The sequence below is a fragment of the Pelmatolapia mariae genome, linkage group LG3_W, assembly GCF_036321145.2.
Source record: "Pelmatolapia mariae isolate MD_Pm_ZW linkage group LG3_W, Pm_UMD_F_2, whole genome shotgun sequence".
Lineage (NCBI taxonomy): Eukaryota > Metazoa > Chordata > Actinopteri > Cichliformes > Cichlidae > Pelmatolapia > Pelmatolapia mariae.
The window spans coordinates 46386100-46404124 of record NC_086229.1 but is presented as its reverse complement, the minus strand read 5'-3'; the positions used below and the strand labels follow the sequence as shown (position 1 = coordinate 46404124).

The following is an 18025-nucleotide window of genomic DNA, read 5'->3' as shown; positions in this document are numbered from 1 at the left end:
AACGTTATGGACTAGTGTTTTTGTGAGGACCGCTTGGAGTTACAGAAATGATCTATCCTTTTACACTACCTCTTTGTGTGTATGTGTGTGTCTGTCTACCAGTGTGAGATGTTAATGTTAACATTTCTAGTATCACATACATCAGATACGATGTGACAAATAAAAAGACTTTGACTTTGATCCATCAGCACTCATCTATGTATAAAAGGCCTTTACACACAGGGTATATTGTGAAGAAATAACACGAGTTTTTCTAGATGTGAACTTGTTACATACACACTGACCACGTCTAAGGAGGCAGAGAAAGGATTTCAGAGAGCCGATTGACCCGGTGCAGCATCTAGCTGTGTATCTGAGGTAAAATAGTATTTTCACATCGTGGTACATTCAGTACTGCGTGCTATGAATGCAGTTGTTGCCAAATGCACTGATCTGATTGGTCAGATCTTTTTATTCACACGTGAAAATTGGAAAAAAAATCTAACTTGATGGGAAAAAACTATATTCATCCTGTGACAGTATGCGGTCGGTGTGAGCGGCTGCATTAAGGGTAGGGAAGTCCAAAAATATTAATGTTCTTAACATTTCACAGATTTTACGCGTCTGGTGTGTAACGTCGTTTGGTGTCTTTGATAAAGACTGTATGTTACTGCCTGTCTAACTGACTTCATCCTACAACTGATTTTTGTTGTTCATCTTTTCTGTCTGATAATTGGAAGCAGCCTCTGTGCGTGCGCGTGTTGCTCTGTGGTTCCACTGCCAGTAAGCAAGTACGTTGGCTTGTCAAGGAGCATGCATGCACACATGCACGCACACATGCACGCACAAAGATGTGTGTGCAGCTTTTCTCCACTTACCTCATTGTTTTGTTTTTTTTCTTCAAGGCTAAGGAAGTTATATATGTCTGTGTGTTTTATGTTCTCTTGTGGTATCCGTAGCTCAGAGTGAAGGCCTCCTTGTTTATTTGCGGGCTTCCATTATTTGGGGAATATTGTTCCATGGAAGTGCAGGATGAAGGGAAGGGATGGGAATGATGAAGGAGTGGTTCACGACAGACGTACGAGTGGATGGAGGCTCAGAATAAAGCACGCTGCACATTTGCTTCTGTTTTACATTCTAATAATTACTTCCCTCAGTGCTGGTACTTTGGGACATTCAGCAGTGGTGGACCACTCTTCTGCCGGCCCATCCAAAGCAGCAGCTGTTCAATCAACCTGCAACTTAAATACAGATTCCCCCCCCCCCCCCCCCCCAAAAAAAAAAAAGAAATGCTCTACTGACTTCTTTAACCTCATTCCTTATGATGTTTTTCAATTCAACAGTAAATGTAATATTATATAGTAAATCTAAGTTCTCTACGATCTCAAAGATAAATGCCATTTTTACCAAAGATCAGTCAATGGCACCCAGCTTTTGGTTTTCTGCTGGTTACTTGGGTCCAGAGTAGATCCAGGACACGCTGGATGGATTACATCCCTTGGCTTGGCTTGGTTGGGAATGATTTGCTGTCTGAAGTGGAATAGTTAAAGCATCTCTGGGTCTTGTTCAGGAGTGAGGGAAGTAAGGTGCAGTGTTTGCTTTATCAGCCAGTTGTGGTGAAGAGAGAGCTGAAATTCAAAGCGAAGCTGCTGATTAACCTGTCATCTACGTTTTATGGCCTCGACCTGTGGCTAGTGTCCAAAAGAATCAGACTGTGAATACCAGTGAGCTTTACAAATTGATACCATAGGTGCGTCTACTGAATGGACGAGTGGTAGCACAGGAGGCAGTCAGTATATAAAGAAGGGAAGAAGCGTCTTTGATGAGAGGAACAGCAGATGAAGCTGAAATCATTTTTTCACAAAAATCACTAGAAGAATAAAGTTGTGTTATAAAAGTATTTGACTTTAAATCACTTGAAAAGACTCATGCACTCAGGCAGGCTATATTTGCTTCTTATTGGGAAGAAAAAAAGATTCAGAGAGTTTGTTAAACATTTCCTACAGGTGAGAAGCTATCAGATGTTCAAATTGTTTTACAGACACCTTACTGTGCACGTATTAGGTGGTAGTTTGAAGCCCTCTGGGGGAAAAGTTAACATACATTATTTACTTTTTTTGTCCTCTAGATGTCACTAGAGGATCTCGCTTCATAATCTTGCTGCTTCTGGTTGGCAGTTAGTTTTAAAGGTTCCCATCTAGAAAAAAAAACAACAAACACCCAGAGCAGGTCACAGGGGTCAGTGCATGGTCTGAGGATTTCCAAACTATTTGAACTTCACTTGAGTTTTCAGAGTGACCTTTTAGACAGCTGCCATCGCTGTGGAAAGATGTTGCTGTTGATCCAGCACTTCACAAAGAACCTTTTATAGTAGTTTTCCTTCAATTTGTCACATCTTTGTGGGAGAAAGTATTTATTTTCTCTCTGAGGAAGGAGGTGATGGACATTAAATAGAAATTATGATCACGCACAAGCAGTCCCCATTTATAACATCTGCACGCTAACAACCCTTCAGTGACCTTTGGGTGGGGGGTCCTCGGACCACAATTTGAGAGTCACTGGCGTAGAAAATCCACTTGCAGTCACTGAAGAAGCTAACCGCTTACTCCCCTAACCACTAATTACAAGGAAGATTATGGAAACCCCAGCAGTCCAGCAGAACTGATACTGATACTGGGATTATGTTGTTATATCAAATGTTTGGCTCAGAACACACACACACCCTCAGTCGTAACTGTGTGTTTGTGTGTGTGTGTGTGTGTGTGTGTGTGTGTGTGTGTGTGTTTGGGACTGAATGTGCGCAAGCAAAGTAGACGTTCTTCCCTTCCTTCCCTTCCTTTCCTCCTCTCTCTCCTTCACTCTTTCTTCTTGTTCTGCTTCCATTTTTTTCTGTCACTCCATCTCTTTCTCCCTCAGACAGTGTGTCTCTCTGCTGCGCTCTGTTCCAAATTAGCTCCAGCTCTCTACCCGGCCGTCGTTACAACTCCCTCAACCAAGGATGTGAAAATAAATAGATCTGGGGGGAAAGAAGAGGTGGAGGAGATTGAGGAGTGCAAATGGCTTACAATGGAGCTATTGTCTGCTGCCACATGCCCATGGAAGTGGAGGAAGAGGAAAGAAGAAGAAGAAGAGGGAGGATCAAAGAAAAAAGTATAAGATGGTTAAAGAAGAATAAAGTTGTGGGGGGTGGGGGGGTGTAGATGTATAGAAACAAGAAGAGGAAAATGGGGAATTATCCGGAGGGATTATGATGGATGAGGGGCAGGAAAAAAGATGTAGAAGTTAGTAGGAGGATGATGAAGAGGTAAGGGAGATATCTGAAAAAGAGTAGCAGAAGGATGCCGAGAGCCAAAAAAGATGACAGGAAGGTGATGAGAGAGTGAGGAAGATGGGACAAAAAATTGGTATTTCATTACAAAAAGCACGCCTTCAGTGAAGCTGTTTCACTGAAGCCTGGAGTTCTATAAATATAAGATGGGCCTTTTCAAGTTTTGAACCTGCGTATGCTGTTAAAACACACCAAATAGCAGGACACTTATTCAGTGGATTCCCTGTTTACACCAGAGATTGATTTAAATCTTGTAGAGTAGCTTTGCATGACTGACAATTCCAAATAATCCTTATATGTCCCTCCTCTCCCTCGCTGGAAGCCCTTGTAAAGAGAGGGTTTACACGGTGTATCCCTCTCTCATGCATGTCATCCAAAATCAGGAGTGGAGAAAAATGAGTGCTTGGAGCAGTCTGAAATTTTGCCAGATGTGACAAAGGATATGCGACAATGAAATATTTTTGCTGTACTTTACGCTTTTACCTTCAAATAACTTCCAAAATCTCTGGGAGTGAGTTTAGGCTTTCAGTCCACCGTTTACCTCAGCTGTCAGTTTGACAGGTGAGAAGTGATACAAGTCAGCGAAGCTCGCTTTTGTCTGATGACAATTTAGGGCAGGGGTCCCCAACCCCCAGGCCATGGACCGGTACTGGTCCGTGAGTCGTTTGGTACTGGGTTGCGAGATTTGAGGCTCGGTTTTCGGGGGTTTTAATTGTTTTTTTGTTTTTTTTTAACCGTATTTATCGTTAACTGTGTTTCCCTGGGTCTTTTCCCGTGTGTTATGAATAAATCTTCTTTTTTTGGTACAAGTACTGGTTTTACTTTGTTGTATTTATCTGCAACACCTTAAAGGCTGGTCTGTGAAAATGTTGTCGGACATAAACCGGTCTGTGGCGCAAAAAGGTTGGGGTCCCCTAGTTTAGGGTATCCTGAAGTTTTCTGTTGGCAAGTGCTGCTGCTAGCCTCTGTTAGCCTCTGTTAGTTGCTGATAGCTAGCATTAGTGAAACTTACTTTGAAGTAGGTCTTGTTTACTTTGGACACCTGTTGAGCAAACTTTCACAAGATGTGATAATGTAATCAAACTGTTTATTTGAGGGAAAGTGAAATATTTTATTTTTTAGGACATGAGCCTAACATTAGTTGACACAACTATAGCTTATGACTAGCTGCTGGTTTTATTTGATTTTTGTTTTTTTTGTTTTTTGTTTTTTTTAGCTAGTTTTTTTGTCAGTTGTGCGGAGAAGGGGAGACATGAGGGTCACGTGTTTAATCTGCTGATAAATAATGGCAACATCGATAATATATTTGTGGCTGATCTTCAGCCATGTACATAAAACATGATCCGGTGGAACAGCGATGTCCATCTTGACCTGCTCCTGCAGGATCAGTTGTTAATGGATTAAGTCTAAGTTCATGAGAATGCATTAACTACACAATAATAAGTGTATATTTATAAGTAGAATACTCTTTATTTCTATTTATAAACTCTAAAACAGTAGTGACTGTGAGCTTAATATGAGCATCAGAACTATAACAGCATATATATATGACAGAAAATAAGTAAAGCCAGAAATGAGCCAGAATCGTCTCCAAATGCCTTTGTCATTCTCCCATAACTCCCCTGTCATTTGTCATGTCCCTCTTTCTGTCTTGCTGTCCCATCATACCCCTCCTCCTCAAAATCTCCAAGTCTGCCTTTTCTCTCGTCCTTTCTTTCCACCTCCTCATCTTTCCATCTCTCTGCCTCCCTCCTTCATTCTCTTGTTCCTCTTGTTTTTCTTTTTCTTGTGTTCGCTTTCAACAGAGGACGAGTCTGGAGCTTCTGCTGTGTATTCAGTAGGCGCACACACACTCGTACACACTAATGGGAAACAGATTGCCGGGCCTGTGAAGTGGAAGAAGATTGATTACCTGTATCTAGTTACTGAACACACACATGCGTGTGCGTGCAGCGAGGGTGGCTGAGGGCGCACGCTGGGTCGGTGTATTGAACCATCACAAGGGGAACGAAAATAGACTGTTATGGGCTGCTGTGTCACCCAGTCTGGACCGTGTGTGTGTGTGTTGTCTGCCGAATAATGCACCACAGTTCACTGCCATCAGACACCATTATTTCTGGCTGGCCGACTGTCTGCCAAAAAGTGATCTATAGTAGGGATGCCCCAGTCAGGTTTTAGCTTCGATCCTTATCCGAGTCATTTGTTACGGAGTATTTTTCTGTACAGAGTACCAATTTGATTCTTATATGTTATTTTGAGTATTATCAGGATTGTTTTTCCAATACTGAACTAAATGCCAAATGAATACTAAAAAAAAAAAAGGATTAGTAAAATGTTATCATAGCGTCAACTTTTCCTGCTCATCTTTGCTTAATTTTTCCTTTTAACTCTAACCTTTTGATACTCAATCTCTCTAGACTTAATTCGATGGGTACATTTTGTGAAGTTTGAGGTTGGATTTTCAGACTTTCTCCTGTGCGGCAAGCCTGCCAGCTTTTCTTCACCAAAACCAAATAAAAATAAACAAGTTTAATGTGGTTTTAGTGAGGTTTGGAGGTCCTTTTGAACAGAGTTGTATTAGTTGTTTCATCATTTCAGTAGCCTTTAAAACTATTTAGTTCAATATTGAAATCATGTCCCCTGTGAGCACAGCTCTCGGTGACTGTGGGGAGGAAGAACTTGCCCTGCAACGGGGGGCAAACCTCCAATTGAACCTGGCTCAGGTAGGGGCAGTGATCTGCTGTGACCTGTTGAAAGGGGAGGGAGCAGAGAAGAAACTGTTACTGAAAGCCTGTAGAGATGTTTTGTATGATGTCCTACACTTATATCTGGTAGAAATAGAGACTACGAGACTGACTAGTCATCACTGCCAACATCACTGGTGTCGGCGAACACTCAGCTCTGGGTTCTTGGCTAGCTCTGTGTTGGCATGCTGTGTGTTAGCATGTCTTTTGTCTTTTGTATATATCGCCACTTATGTAGATCACGACACAGTTTTCTTCCTCCGCATACGAAATGACATCAGCTCATTGTATCACATTTGTGCAGCAAGGAAAAGGGAACATGTTAGGAGGAATGCGTTGCACCCAACGCTGGTCGCAATCAAGGTGCTGCATCAAAACCCTCCTAATGTTCGCTGTGGTCAGCTGTAGTTTATGTGGATGATGCTAGTTTGACTGCAAATACTCGCTAACTGCTACCTGAGCAGCAGTAAAACTTGGAAAAAGTGGGAAACTGGGATCGGTGGCTGTTGGTCTTTGGAGTAAAAGTTGTGCCTTAGAGTCGCAGCCAACACTTTTCAAAGGAGACAGCCTTTACTTTGAAGGCGAATGGTTTCAGTTTCCAGTTTGCCACATGCTTTTCAAGTGTTACCACAGCTCGGCGAGTAGCTTATGAGTGTTTGCAGATAACATGCCTTGTTCCACGCAAACCAAGCAAGCTGCCACACTTGCCCATGGTAAAACAGTCACAAGGAGGTTTTTGTCATCCGATTGGGGGATACAGATTCTCCCCTAGCACTGGTGGCTTCTTTTACAAACCTCATTAGCTGCAGAACTAAGGGATCATTGAGGCAATCAAACAATTAGACAGTTAAAAGCGTCTCCGTTAGCTGCTCTTTAAATGCTCCCTATGAGAGCGCTTCATTCAGAGCTTTTTAAAGATTTCTTGGATCCCACAAACACATTTTTCAAAGGATAACGAGCAATCTTGGAAACAATTTTACATTTATTGTTAACAGCATTACTTTTGCATTTTCAGTGATTGTTTTTTTTTTTTTGTAGATACGACCATGTTTTCCAAACATGCTCAGTCACTTTGGTTACATTTTTTGTGGGAGAAATCAATGTAGATTTTACACACATGTCCCTCGGCCCACCCCCACAACAAACAACCCGTCGAAACCACTTGTCACCAAACGCATCACAGCATCTTTGCTCTTTCACTTACAGTGTTTCTCAGTTTGCCCACTTGTGTTGCAAATGCACTCAGAGACATCGACTCACCTCAGCCACATATTTAAGTCAGGACTGCCCTCCTGGCGTTTCCATAGAGTAATTTCCGATCATTTAAAAAGTATTTAAAGTGATTTTACTTTAAACCATTATAGTATGACTGATCCCAAATGCTGTGCTGCCTTCCTTTTGTACAGTTTTTATTTTTTTCTAACTCCAATACCATCATGTATTCCAAACCTGTCTTCCTCCTCACCACCTTTCCCATTTCTCTTTCCTTTTCTTCCCAACTCCTACTGTTCGTTTTCCATCTGCTCCACTCCCCATGCCTCCCATGTTTCCCTCCTGTAACTGCGTCCTAGTTTCTCATGGCTTTTTTGCGCCGCAGATGACGCACATTCCCACACTTGTGCTTCAAGCGCCGCACCGAATTCCGTCCCCAAAGAAAAAAACACAACAAAAGACGGGGTTAAAAAGGCTTTCCGGTTAAGAGTGAATGGTCGGGTGAGTGTGTATATAGTAATGTTAGCGGGCATGGATGCACCTGCTGAAGAATGCCGGAGCCCGACTCGACCGCCGCGCCGAGTTACTTTGACGCAGGTGCTGACGTCGCTGAAACCCTCTTCTCTTTTCTCCGCCATTCACAGGTTGCTGTCTTTTGTGGTCGAGCTATGTTAAGTTGTACATTTCTGAGTATTTGAACAATTACAAAGAAATGACTCGCAGACGCAACAGGACTCTTCACTCTGTGGTTCTCGCCATCTTGAGTTTCTCATCCTGTTGTTCTTTCAGCATTTTGATTTAATTCGATGTAAAGTAATTAGAGAAAACACTCAGAGCTCGGCACATTCCTCAGCGTTAGGCCTAAGCTCCTCCTGCAGCCGAACGACACTTTCCTGATTTAGTTTGTTCTTATTGTCCTCCATGACTCACTTGTCTTCTGTATGTGTGTGTGTGCGTGTTTGTTTGTGTTTGGACATTAGATCAAAGATGGCATTGTGTTCATACACAAGCATCTCTGATATTGTGCTCTTCTGGGCTTGTGCCTATCTGCCCTCGTGTCCGCAACAGTTTTTCTCATTAACCTTGCATTAACAGCCCAAAACGAAGCATTTTGATGTGTATGACGTCTTTATTGACGTTCCATTCGACACATTTAAGCGCACAAGGCAGCCTACGTGCTGGCGCCAGTGATCAAGGAAGGCGTTTGCATAGGTTTTTCAAAAGTAGCCCGATGCGGATTTGGGTGTGGATGGAAAGGCATGCTGACCTCATTTCTGAGGGTTTTCCCACAGAAAAATGTTGGCGGCCATGCTACGCCCGAGGCCCGACTGGAGGAGGATTTCGAAGAAAGGCGAATGGTGGTCATGTTAAAGAGTTCAAAATGCACATCAGGCCCATGTAGACATAAATGACTAAAGACTTCAGATCAGTTTTATTTGTATGTAGAAGTGCAAGATGATGATCTCCTACCAGCGAGGTCCTGACAAAGACTTGGCCACCTCTGGAGTGACTGCGGCTCTGTTTTCACTCTGTTATGGAGACCAGCTTCCATTAATTTCTAACTAAAACTTCCTGTTTTTTAGTATTTTTATTTTTAGAGCTCATCATTGAGCACTGCCGCACAGGGAGATGAATGTATCACTTCCCACAGTAATCCCCGAACAGCGATGTAGACGCAGGACACAATTAGCATCAGACATTACATTACACATGGCATTGTTTGGTAGGGGAATCTTTCCAGGTAGACTTTTCCATTTCCTGCTCTGTTTTACCCCACCTTCTTTTAAATGACCACGTTTTTGAGAAACTTAAATGACAGGATGAGTTGGACATTAACCAAATGCAGCTGTATATGCTATACACTTGTGTGTGTTTGTGTTGCACTGACAAAAGAAGTAATGTGACCCTCACAGGACATTTTATTAGGTATAGTTTTTGAGTTGTGCGTTCAGAGCTGCCTTAATTCTTCGTGGCAGAGGTTCAAGGAGATGCTGGAAAGATTCCACGGAGATTTTGGTCCATACAGACGTAATAGCATCATGCTGCACATCCTTAATGTGAATCTCCTGTTCCACCACATTGCAAAGGTTCGCTGTTGAAGTGAGATCTGGTGACTGCGGAGCCATTTTGAATAGAGTGAACTCATTGTAATGTTCAAGAAACCAGTTTCTGAGATTTGTGACATGGTGTGTAGGTCACAAAGCTAGACGCAGCTTCAAGGTTTGACGTGTTGTGCTTTCAGAGATGCTCTTCTGCATTTGGTTGCCTTGAGAGCTTATTTGAGTTACTTTTGCGTTCCTGTCAGCGCGAAACAATCTGGCCATTCTCCTCCTATATCAACAAAGCATTTTTGCCGAGAGATATGCCGACCACTGGGTATTTTCTATATCAGTTTTGTATCCCTTATTACCTGTAACAAGGAGGTTATTTTTGGTATTTTGTGCATGTATTTAAAGAGAACAAAGAAAATAAAATGAATACATGCAAAATGAAATACTATTTCATTAGAAGTAAATACTGCTCAGAGAATGAGCTGCCTCAGTGAAGATTTGTGCTTTCGGAGTCCTTCCTGTTTTATTTTTCGGACAGTTTTGGTCCTCCAAATTTTTTTTTTTTTTTTTTTTTTTTTGGTAAGCTAAGTTTAAGGAACAGCTGAATTGAAGGCGTTGTCGAGCAAAAGCACAGGTCAGACATGTAATCTGTCCCTGTCTGCACTTTTATGTCTCGAGCACTAATTTTACGTGCTTTGTTTTCATCGACTCCTCATCCTTCCTGTCCTTCCCTTCCTGGCCTGCTATTTTCCCTCCTGTGTATTCTTAGGCTGCTTTGGTAAATCACTTTTATTGGCCATTTCCAATGGGACGAGGAGTGGCTCAAAAGGTCTAAACCGGTGACCTCACAACACCGTCCACAATTTCTGACATTTTCCCGAAATTTTCCTAAAACGAGGGGGGTACTGTGAGCAATAACCCGAGCATTTATTGCTCACACGCTGAGTTGGATTAACACCATTTCCCCGTTAGTGTCTGAAAGCAGTTTGTGTTTTTTGAATTTTTCCTGGGTTTGTTTTCTGCTCCGTCCCCTATAAAAGTTGTTGCACGTGAGGAGTCTTATTGCAGACAGAGTATGAGTGTTATCAGACAACATCTGGTTTTGGTGTCAGAGCGTGAAAATCAAAGAGCTTCCATTGTTTTGCTCTGAAGTTGCGCCAGCGCCTAAATGCAAATTCTCGTCTGTCGGACTTAAAAGAGATTCTGGGAAATGTAGGAAGTAACTGAAATGAACCAAACAATGCAGGTTTAAAATAATCCGTTGACCCTCCGTGGAGTTCTCATCTGCTTTTCTGTTTTGTTCTCCAGGCCCAGCTACAGCGCTCACTGGACAGCTCCGTCTCGCCTCAGCCGAGGGTCCTACTCGGCCGGCGCGGCAGAAAGGAGGCGCCGGCGGCGATTCGGGCTGGAATGGGTGTCAACCCGCTGTCAGAACACGACACGGGAATTCTGGATGTGGAGGATGAAGAGGAGGAAGATGAAGTGAGAAAACTGCAAACACACACACACACACAAAATCAAGACAACACGCAGCCTCCAATTATCTGGCTTCACCTTATTTGATGAAACAAACATCTCTGTACTGATAAGTTTGTACATCCAGTGCATCCCATTCATCTCAGATGGCAGAATCGTCTCTGATCTCGCCCCCATGGCGGGGTACATGAGTCGCCTGGGCAGCTCAGACTTGTTTCCAAGCGAGCTGACATTCATTTTTATAACCCCTTAAACAGTCAGATAATTGTTGCCAATCCTGACCGTGGGTTTCCCCTAAGATTGGCCGGCTGGACCAATTTCCTTTGAAGTCTGATTATCCTTCAGTGTGGCCTCAGTTTTACTTGCTTCCTGCTGCGTTTTCTTTGTTGTTAGTCAGTTTTTAGTCTTTCTGTCCTTTCATCTCTTCCATGTGTCCTCTTCTCGCCTAAGGCTTATGCCGCTTTTTCTACGTGACTCTTTCTCTCTTTCTCTCTTTTTTTGTCTCCTTCTTTTTCTTTCCATTCATTTCCTTTTCCTTCCACATTGACTGCAAATGTTTCTTCAGTCCCAGTAGTCTGAAGTCATTAGGTCCGGCCCAGGTGACATTTCTGATGTTTCCGGAGAGCGAACATTCATCCCACTGCAGCACGTAGCCCACATAAACCAGCTTATACTGGGCGCACGCTCAAATACAACTACCACTCGAAACATTGTACCAAAGTATTCAACATATTCAAAAGACTGTTCCCATGGGCTGGAGCAGATTCTAGTCTTGGAAAGGGAAAGGAGCGCAAATCAAACAGCTGAGGATAAAAAAATTTTATAAAAAAAAACTTGCTGAAAGATCAGAAAGTAATGACTGGGCTCTGTGCCAGTGGGCAAACCAACAAATAAATAATAAGAGCCAACATTTACTGTGAAAATGCAGCTGGATGTTTCGTGGTCCGCTTGTTAAGTCTAATACCTTTAGAGATTTCCGAATCCAAATGCTTCTTTAGATCCTAAAGGCAAACAAACACAGAGGGATCACTGAGAGTTAAAATAGTTCAAATTCTTTGATCTCCAATAAGATGATCAGTGTGGTGCTTCTCCCAGGTTTTGCAATTACGCGTAACTTCTGGGCATATTTACATGGCTGAGGAGAGATGCTGCATGGTTTGGAAGTTGTGATCTTAAGGTTAATGTCGACACTGAGGTCTTGTTTGGCCTGAGAGTGATTGTTTTCTGGAGTGTTCTGATATTTGGAATCTGTGTTGCACTGTGTGTACAAAAGTAATTTTCGTAAGCTTAAAGACTTTCTACACCTCAGTACAGTGAAACTTTAATGTCCCCATGGCAGCTTGTTTTGTAGAAATCCAGCATAATAAATACATACAGACAGTGTTGTGCAAAAGTCTTCGGCCATGCCTCATTTCTTCTTATGTTGTTTCCAAGGATCCAGAGATGCTTGCAAGTTTTTAGTCTTGAAAAATAATTCTGCAGTTCTTTGGACTTTGGCTTTTAACTTTTTTCAGTCGTTTTCAGTCCAGTCTTTGTACCTGACAACTTTCAGAGGAATGTGCTTTTTGTTTGTTGAACCACAAATGACAACTTAGGAAAATTAAATTTTATCTTTAGGCACTTTGTTCCTAGCAGCCTGTAGTAAAAACAAATCAGTTGTTCCCATTTTTTTTTTAGTTGAATCTACAAAAATGCCAAAGATAACAGTCTGACAGGCAGACCAAGGTGATTCCCAAAGAGCAATTAGCTAAAAACTTGGCATATGTCAACATGGCGTGCAGTGTGTCCTAAAACAATGTAAGGAAACTGGACAAATGGAGGAGAAAAGAAATATTCGTACTCAGAAATGTCTTCAGCAGATGAACAGTATCTGGAAGTCATGTCCTTAAGAAACGGGAAAAAAATCCAGCAAAGACCTGACACAGGACCTGAGGGATCCATCTGGCCCTTCGTTGATCCGTCTGGTGGTCCCTGAAACCTCATCAGGAATGGTCTCAGCGGAAGGGTGGCTGTCAAGAAGAATTCTTAATGAAGTGGAACAGGGAAAAAAGACTGACGTTTGCCAAATTACATAAGAACTGGACTGAAAATCAAGGACAACAGGTCTGATTGATGAATTCAAATTTGAAGTTTTAGGTTCAAATCCCCGTTAGTATATTTGAATGAGATCAAAGTTACAACAGTGAGAATCTACAGCGATCTGTAAAACACGGCGGAAGTGCTGTCATGGTTTTGTTCTGTATTTCAGACAGTGGTGTTTGAAGTCTTGTCAAAATTTATGTATTATAAACAAAGAACAGTATCATCAGATTTTGATCCACCAGAATACCATCTGGAAAATATCTGATTGGGAACAGCTTTGTTTTTCAGCATGACAGTGATCACAAATACACTGCCGCTTCAGTAAAAGCATACCTGGATAGAAAAACAAACAGTGGGACACCATCAGTCATGGATTGGCCTCCCCGGAGCCCGGACCTCAACAGTACTGAAGCATTTGGGGCATTTATCTAAAGGCAGAAACATCTGAAGAAGAGCTTTGATTGTCCTTCAAGGAGCCTGGAGAACTATTCCTGAAGACTGCTTGAAGAAATTATAACCATGTTCAGATTGTGCTGATGAATAAGAGCCAACATTGACTTTCAAGTTCGTTACAATTGGATAAACCCTGTTTTTGGCTTGTATATCGTTTATGTTTGTACCCATTTCAATAAATCACTGGAAATAGTTCACATATTCCTATCAAAAAATAAAGAACTGGGGGGTTGCTTAAGACTTTTGCACAGATACAATACATAGACACTTACTGTATGTTGTATAAAATTGACTATTAGATCCTGTCCTGTCAGCATGAACTGAGAGGGGGGAAATGTGTTTATAGAGCAACAGTGGATAGAACAAATTAATATCTGAATCTATTAGTCCTACATTTAAGAAAACCAGATCTTCTCCTTGATGGAAGCATCTGGAATTCTGGAATGTAAAAGATGAAGAGGGTCCAAATGATGGAGGGTGATCTTGCAAGGGCCTTCGCTTCATACAGTTCCTGAAGCTCATTAAAGGTGCAGCCAGTGATCTTACAGCATACCTTGATACAGGACTAGTGCCACTAAAGAGCTGTGTTGTGTGTGTGTGTGTGTGTTATTTTTTTGTGTGCGGGTGTTCGTGTCTGTTTAGATAACAGGTGACACCGCTGCACCTTTTAAAAAGGCGAGAGCCTCGGTAACAATTTAGTTGTTACATGATATTTAAAAAGAAGATTAAAAAAGCCTGTTTAGAAAAACAAAGTGAAAAGGGAATCTATCAGCTGAAGGCTTCTTAAATGTGGTGAGGGAATAAGAATAAAGCTTCTAATAAACTCCTGCTAACTGCTGAAGCGCCTGTAAATAAAAGCTCTGGACAGGCGGCCGAGGAAGGAACACATCAACGCTGTCAGTGAACATTTGTGACTGTGTCGCCAACATTAAACATGCTCTGAATAAACATCTTAATGCTGACAGCTGGCAGTGACTCCTTTAAGAATTAAGAATAGTCTACACACAAACGCACACATACACACACTCATCATGACTTTATCATCTGAATGTAAACGGTGACCGAGCCCAGCTGGAGCAGACCCGGTCCGACTGGACTCGGTCAGTCAGCGCACCCAAATTGCATCTGTAATTGGCCCGACAGTCATTAAGTGTGTGTTCAGCTTCAGACACTCGAAACAGTCTCCTCATAGGAGCGGGTCTCGCCACTTGGCAGCCATCTTGGCAACATCTCCAGGCGCTTATTTCAGGTTAACAAGAACAGGCAACCTATTTATGTGAAGAGGAAGCGAAACATAACTGCATTTTTGAATAGAAGCAGCAGTCAGATCTGATTTTAAAAAAAAAAACACAAACCTTTATAAGTGAGATGACTTTGCCCTAAAATAAGGTCTGAAAAGCTTTTTTATATTTCTGCCACACGTACACAGTTTCATAACATCGCAGCTCCATAACAGGCTAAATCACGTCTCCAGCTTATCCTCCCACCCGAGCACGGAACAAATGACATGTTAATTCACAGCGAGGGTACTCCTTATGAAATTAGGCAAATCTGAAAAAGTTCCCATCTGGCTGCCTCAGAATCACCTGATTGTCGTGTATAACAGCTTAAGTGTATTTAGTGAAGCCGTGCAGTATATTACTGTCAGACTATGAAATTGTTCCGTGCTTCAAATTAGATAGGACTGGATTAAAATACGACGTCTTTTACTTCTATATTTTTTCCTGCAGAAATGACAGCCACATGAAATTTTCAGGGGTAAAAAACTTGTTAAACTTCTGTTTAAAACTGCAACCACACGCACACAGTTCACGCCAAGTAAAAGTCTCACAAACAAAAGCCAACATTTCTTTTGAGTTTTTTTCCCCTTCTATCTGTGACTAACTTTGAGCTTTAAAATCATGAGATATATATGAGACATATCATAGTTTAGAGTTTTAGTCCACCAGTTTAATATCTGTGATTCAGAGTAACAGAAACAAAAACTGGTGTTGGATATTTTATTCTTATTTTTTTTTATTACTATACAAAAAGAACAAAACAAAATTGGGTGGGACTCACCGACTGGAGATTTGTGCTTCAGGGGGAAATCTATGCTGTAGCTACACCATGATCTGACATGCATTGCCCTAGAACTGCACATCAGGTCGATGCAGCCCGCCACTATATTGAGTAGCCTGTTCAGTACCATTGATTACAGCTGTGCATTTCCACCTACGTTTTTAACACAGTTTTTGAAATAATCTTTGATAGAACAACAGCTACCATCTTAATATAAGGAACCATAGCATCAATGTAAGGACTCACAGCAAATTCTTGGTGGCCGATTTCTGAAACTACTAAAATATACAACGAGTGGAAAAACTTCAGGAACAAATATGTTTGCCCCTGGAAAAAAATATGAACACAACAAAGAAGGAAGGAGGAAAAAATGGCTCAGCATTCCATTTTTTTCTGTCGGCTGGGACATGTAAAGGTGTGTGTGGAGTTTTTTTGTTTTTTTTGTTTGTTTTTTTCCTTTACACCTTGGTCTGTGTAAACAGGGGTGGGGAACTTCAGGCCGGTGTCCTAAAGGTTTTAAATGTGTCCTTGATCCAACACAGCTGATTTAAATGGCTAAATGACCTCCTCAACATGTCTTGAAGTTCTCCAGAGGCCTGGTAATGAACTAATCATGTGATTCAGGTGTCTTGACCCTGGGTGAGATCTAAAACCTGCAGGGCAGGCCCTGGAGTTCCCCACTCCTGGTTTAAACTAAACTCTGGTTCGTTTTCCCCCTTGGTGCAGTTTACTTGTGCCGATTTGAATCTTACTCTGAAACAACCACACCGAGACCCTTTGGAGGAGGTAGTCTCAGTAGGGTTCCAAATTAACTCCAGTGCTGTTCATTTATGGTGTTTATGTGATCCAGCCATGATCCGAACAAACTACCCGGTGTACTACACTACGAAGTCTGTGGGGGGAAAAAAAGAAAGGGGACAAGAAAAAAAGGTCTGTACAGGCTAGCAGCTAGCTGTGAAATTCATGTTCTCCAAAAGTCCAGGACACAGCACCATCCGAATGTATTCACTTTTGTTGCTCCGGTCCAGGCACATCTGGACAGTAAGAAGACTGAGCATTCTCACGTTGTTTTCAGTGACGCATTTTCGTTCGCTTAAGATTCACTTGGATTTTTCTGTGTGTGAAAAGAAAACAAAGCACAGGGAAAGGCTACAAGTTTACAAACCCATCAACTGATTCAGATCGGAGTGAATGAGCTGTGAAGGTGTGAAGATGCCCTCATAGGAATGGTGGGAACACACCTTCATTGTTGAGCTACAAACATTGAGAACTGCTGACTTCCTCATGCTGTCCACATATCGTGTTACAAAAAAACTACCGGCACACAGTTAAGTTTGGAGAAAAATGTTCAAATACTATGAACTTGTGGAAATCGTGTCAGGGCAGCAAAGCGGGCACAAAGCATTTTGACACTGAACTCTTCAAGTCATCCCTCGCGGGATCAGAGTTCCTTTTTGGAGCCTTTTGTTGTTCTTGCTCGGGGAAAATAAAGTACAATGAGGTTAAGGAGAGAATAGAGCTGAACTTGTCACCCCTGTGCTGCCATTCTGTTTTAAGGTCCCTGTCGTCCCCTTGGCTTTATTTATGTCCTGTAAACTTGACTCAACCTTCTTCACAGGAAGACCTTGGCTCGAACAAAGACCTGACCCCGTGGCCGTCAGGGTTACGACCGTGTTGGCGCCGCTGGCTGCAGCGATGCCAACCATCAGCGTCACGTCTCCTCACGCCAGCCCTGCCTCTGCATTACTTCTTCTACTTCCCTTCATTTACAACCATCCCCCATGTTTGTTTCTCACTCCTTTACCTTATTATCTAATTCTTGTTTCTTTTGGCTTGTTTCTAACCTTTATGTTTTTCATCTGCTTCCACTGGTTCCGTTCATCCTCTTTTTCTTTCCACCTCTGCCTTTTGAGTGATTTTTGATTGTCTTTAAGTTTTACCTGCCTGTGTTTGTATTTTCCCCCCTCTAATTCTCAGCTCTTCCTCTGTCTTTAAGTGGTACAACTCTTTGGTTTTGTTTTTTTGTTCTTGTTCTTATTGTTTCGGGACCCTTGTTTGTGTGCGGTTACATCAAAGCTGGCATTGTGCTTTGCCTCTAGTGATTTTTACAGAAGGCAAACTTTCCAGAGGGCAAAAGGGCAGAGGACAGAGGATGTGGGCAGGGAGGAGGGACTGGAATGATGGTTAGATCGAGGGACTGATGCTAAGAAAAAGAGGTATGAGTAACTCGTAACAGAAGACTCCCTGAAAGCTTCAGTTCACGTCAGATGGCAGTGACATATGAGAAGTTTGAATTGAGTGTTGATCTGTTTCTGCCAATATTTATACCCATACTTTCTGTCTCAGTTCTGTTAATTAAACCTAATCTGCATGATGTTAAAAGCATCCTAACCAAAACAAATAGAATAATTCAGTGATTGTCAGTGAGTAGTAAATGGACCGGTTCTTATTTGGCACTTTTCTGCCTGAAAGTAGAACAAAATGGCTCATTCACACTCTGATGAATGCATTGGAAGAAACTCTGGGTTCAGTATCTTGCCCAAGGAAGCTTTGGCATGCAGACTGTAGCAGCCAAGGATCGAACCACCAACCTGCCTATGACCTGCACCGAAGCCGATATAAGATGAACCAGATCTAGC

At 42.1% G+C, this 18025-nt stretch overlaps 1 protein-coding gene across 3 annotated transcripts in view; it reads left to right on the top strand.

Annotated features, from left to right (window-relative positions):
* Positions 1-18025, top strand: part of exoc6b (exocyst complex component 6B) — a 130251-nt gene that overhangs the window by 21696 nt on the left and 90530 nt on the right. For all 3 annotated transcript variants that reach the window (XM_063469495.1, XM_063469496.1, XM_063469497.1), the window contains exon 7: positions 10623-10796. In XM_063469495.1, coding sequence (XP_063325565.1) covers positions 10623-10796 — 174 coding nt within the window. The remainder of the gene's footprint in view (positions 1-10622; positions 10797-18025) is intronic.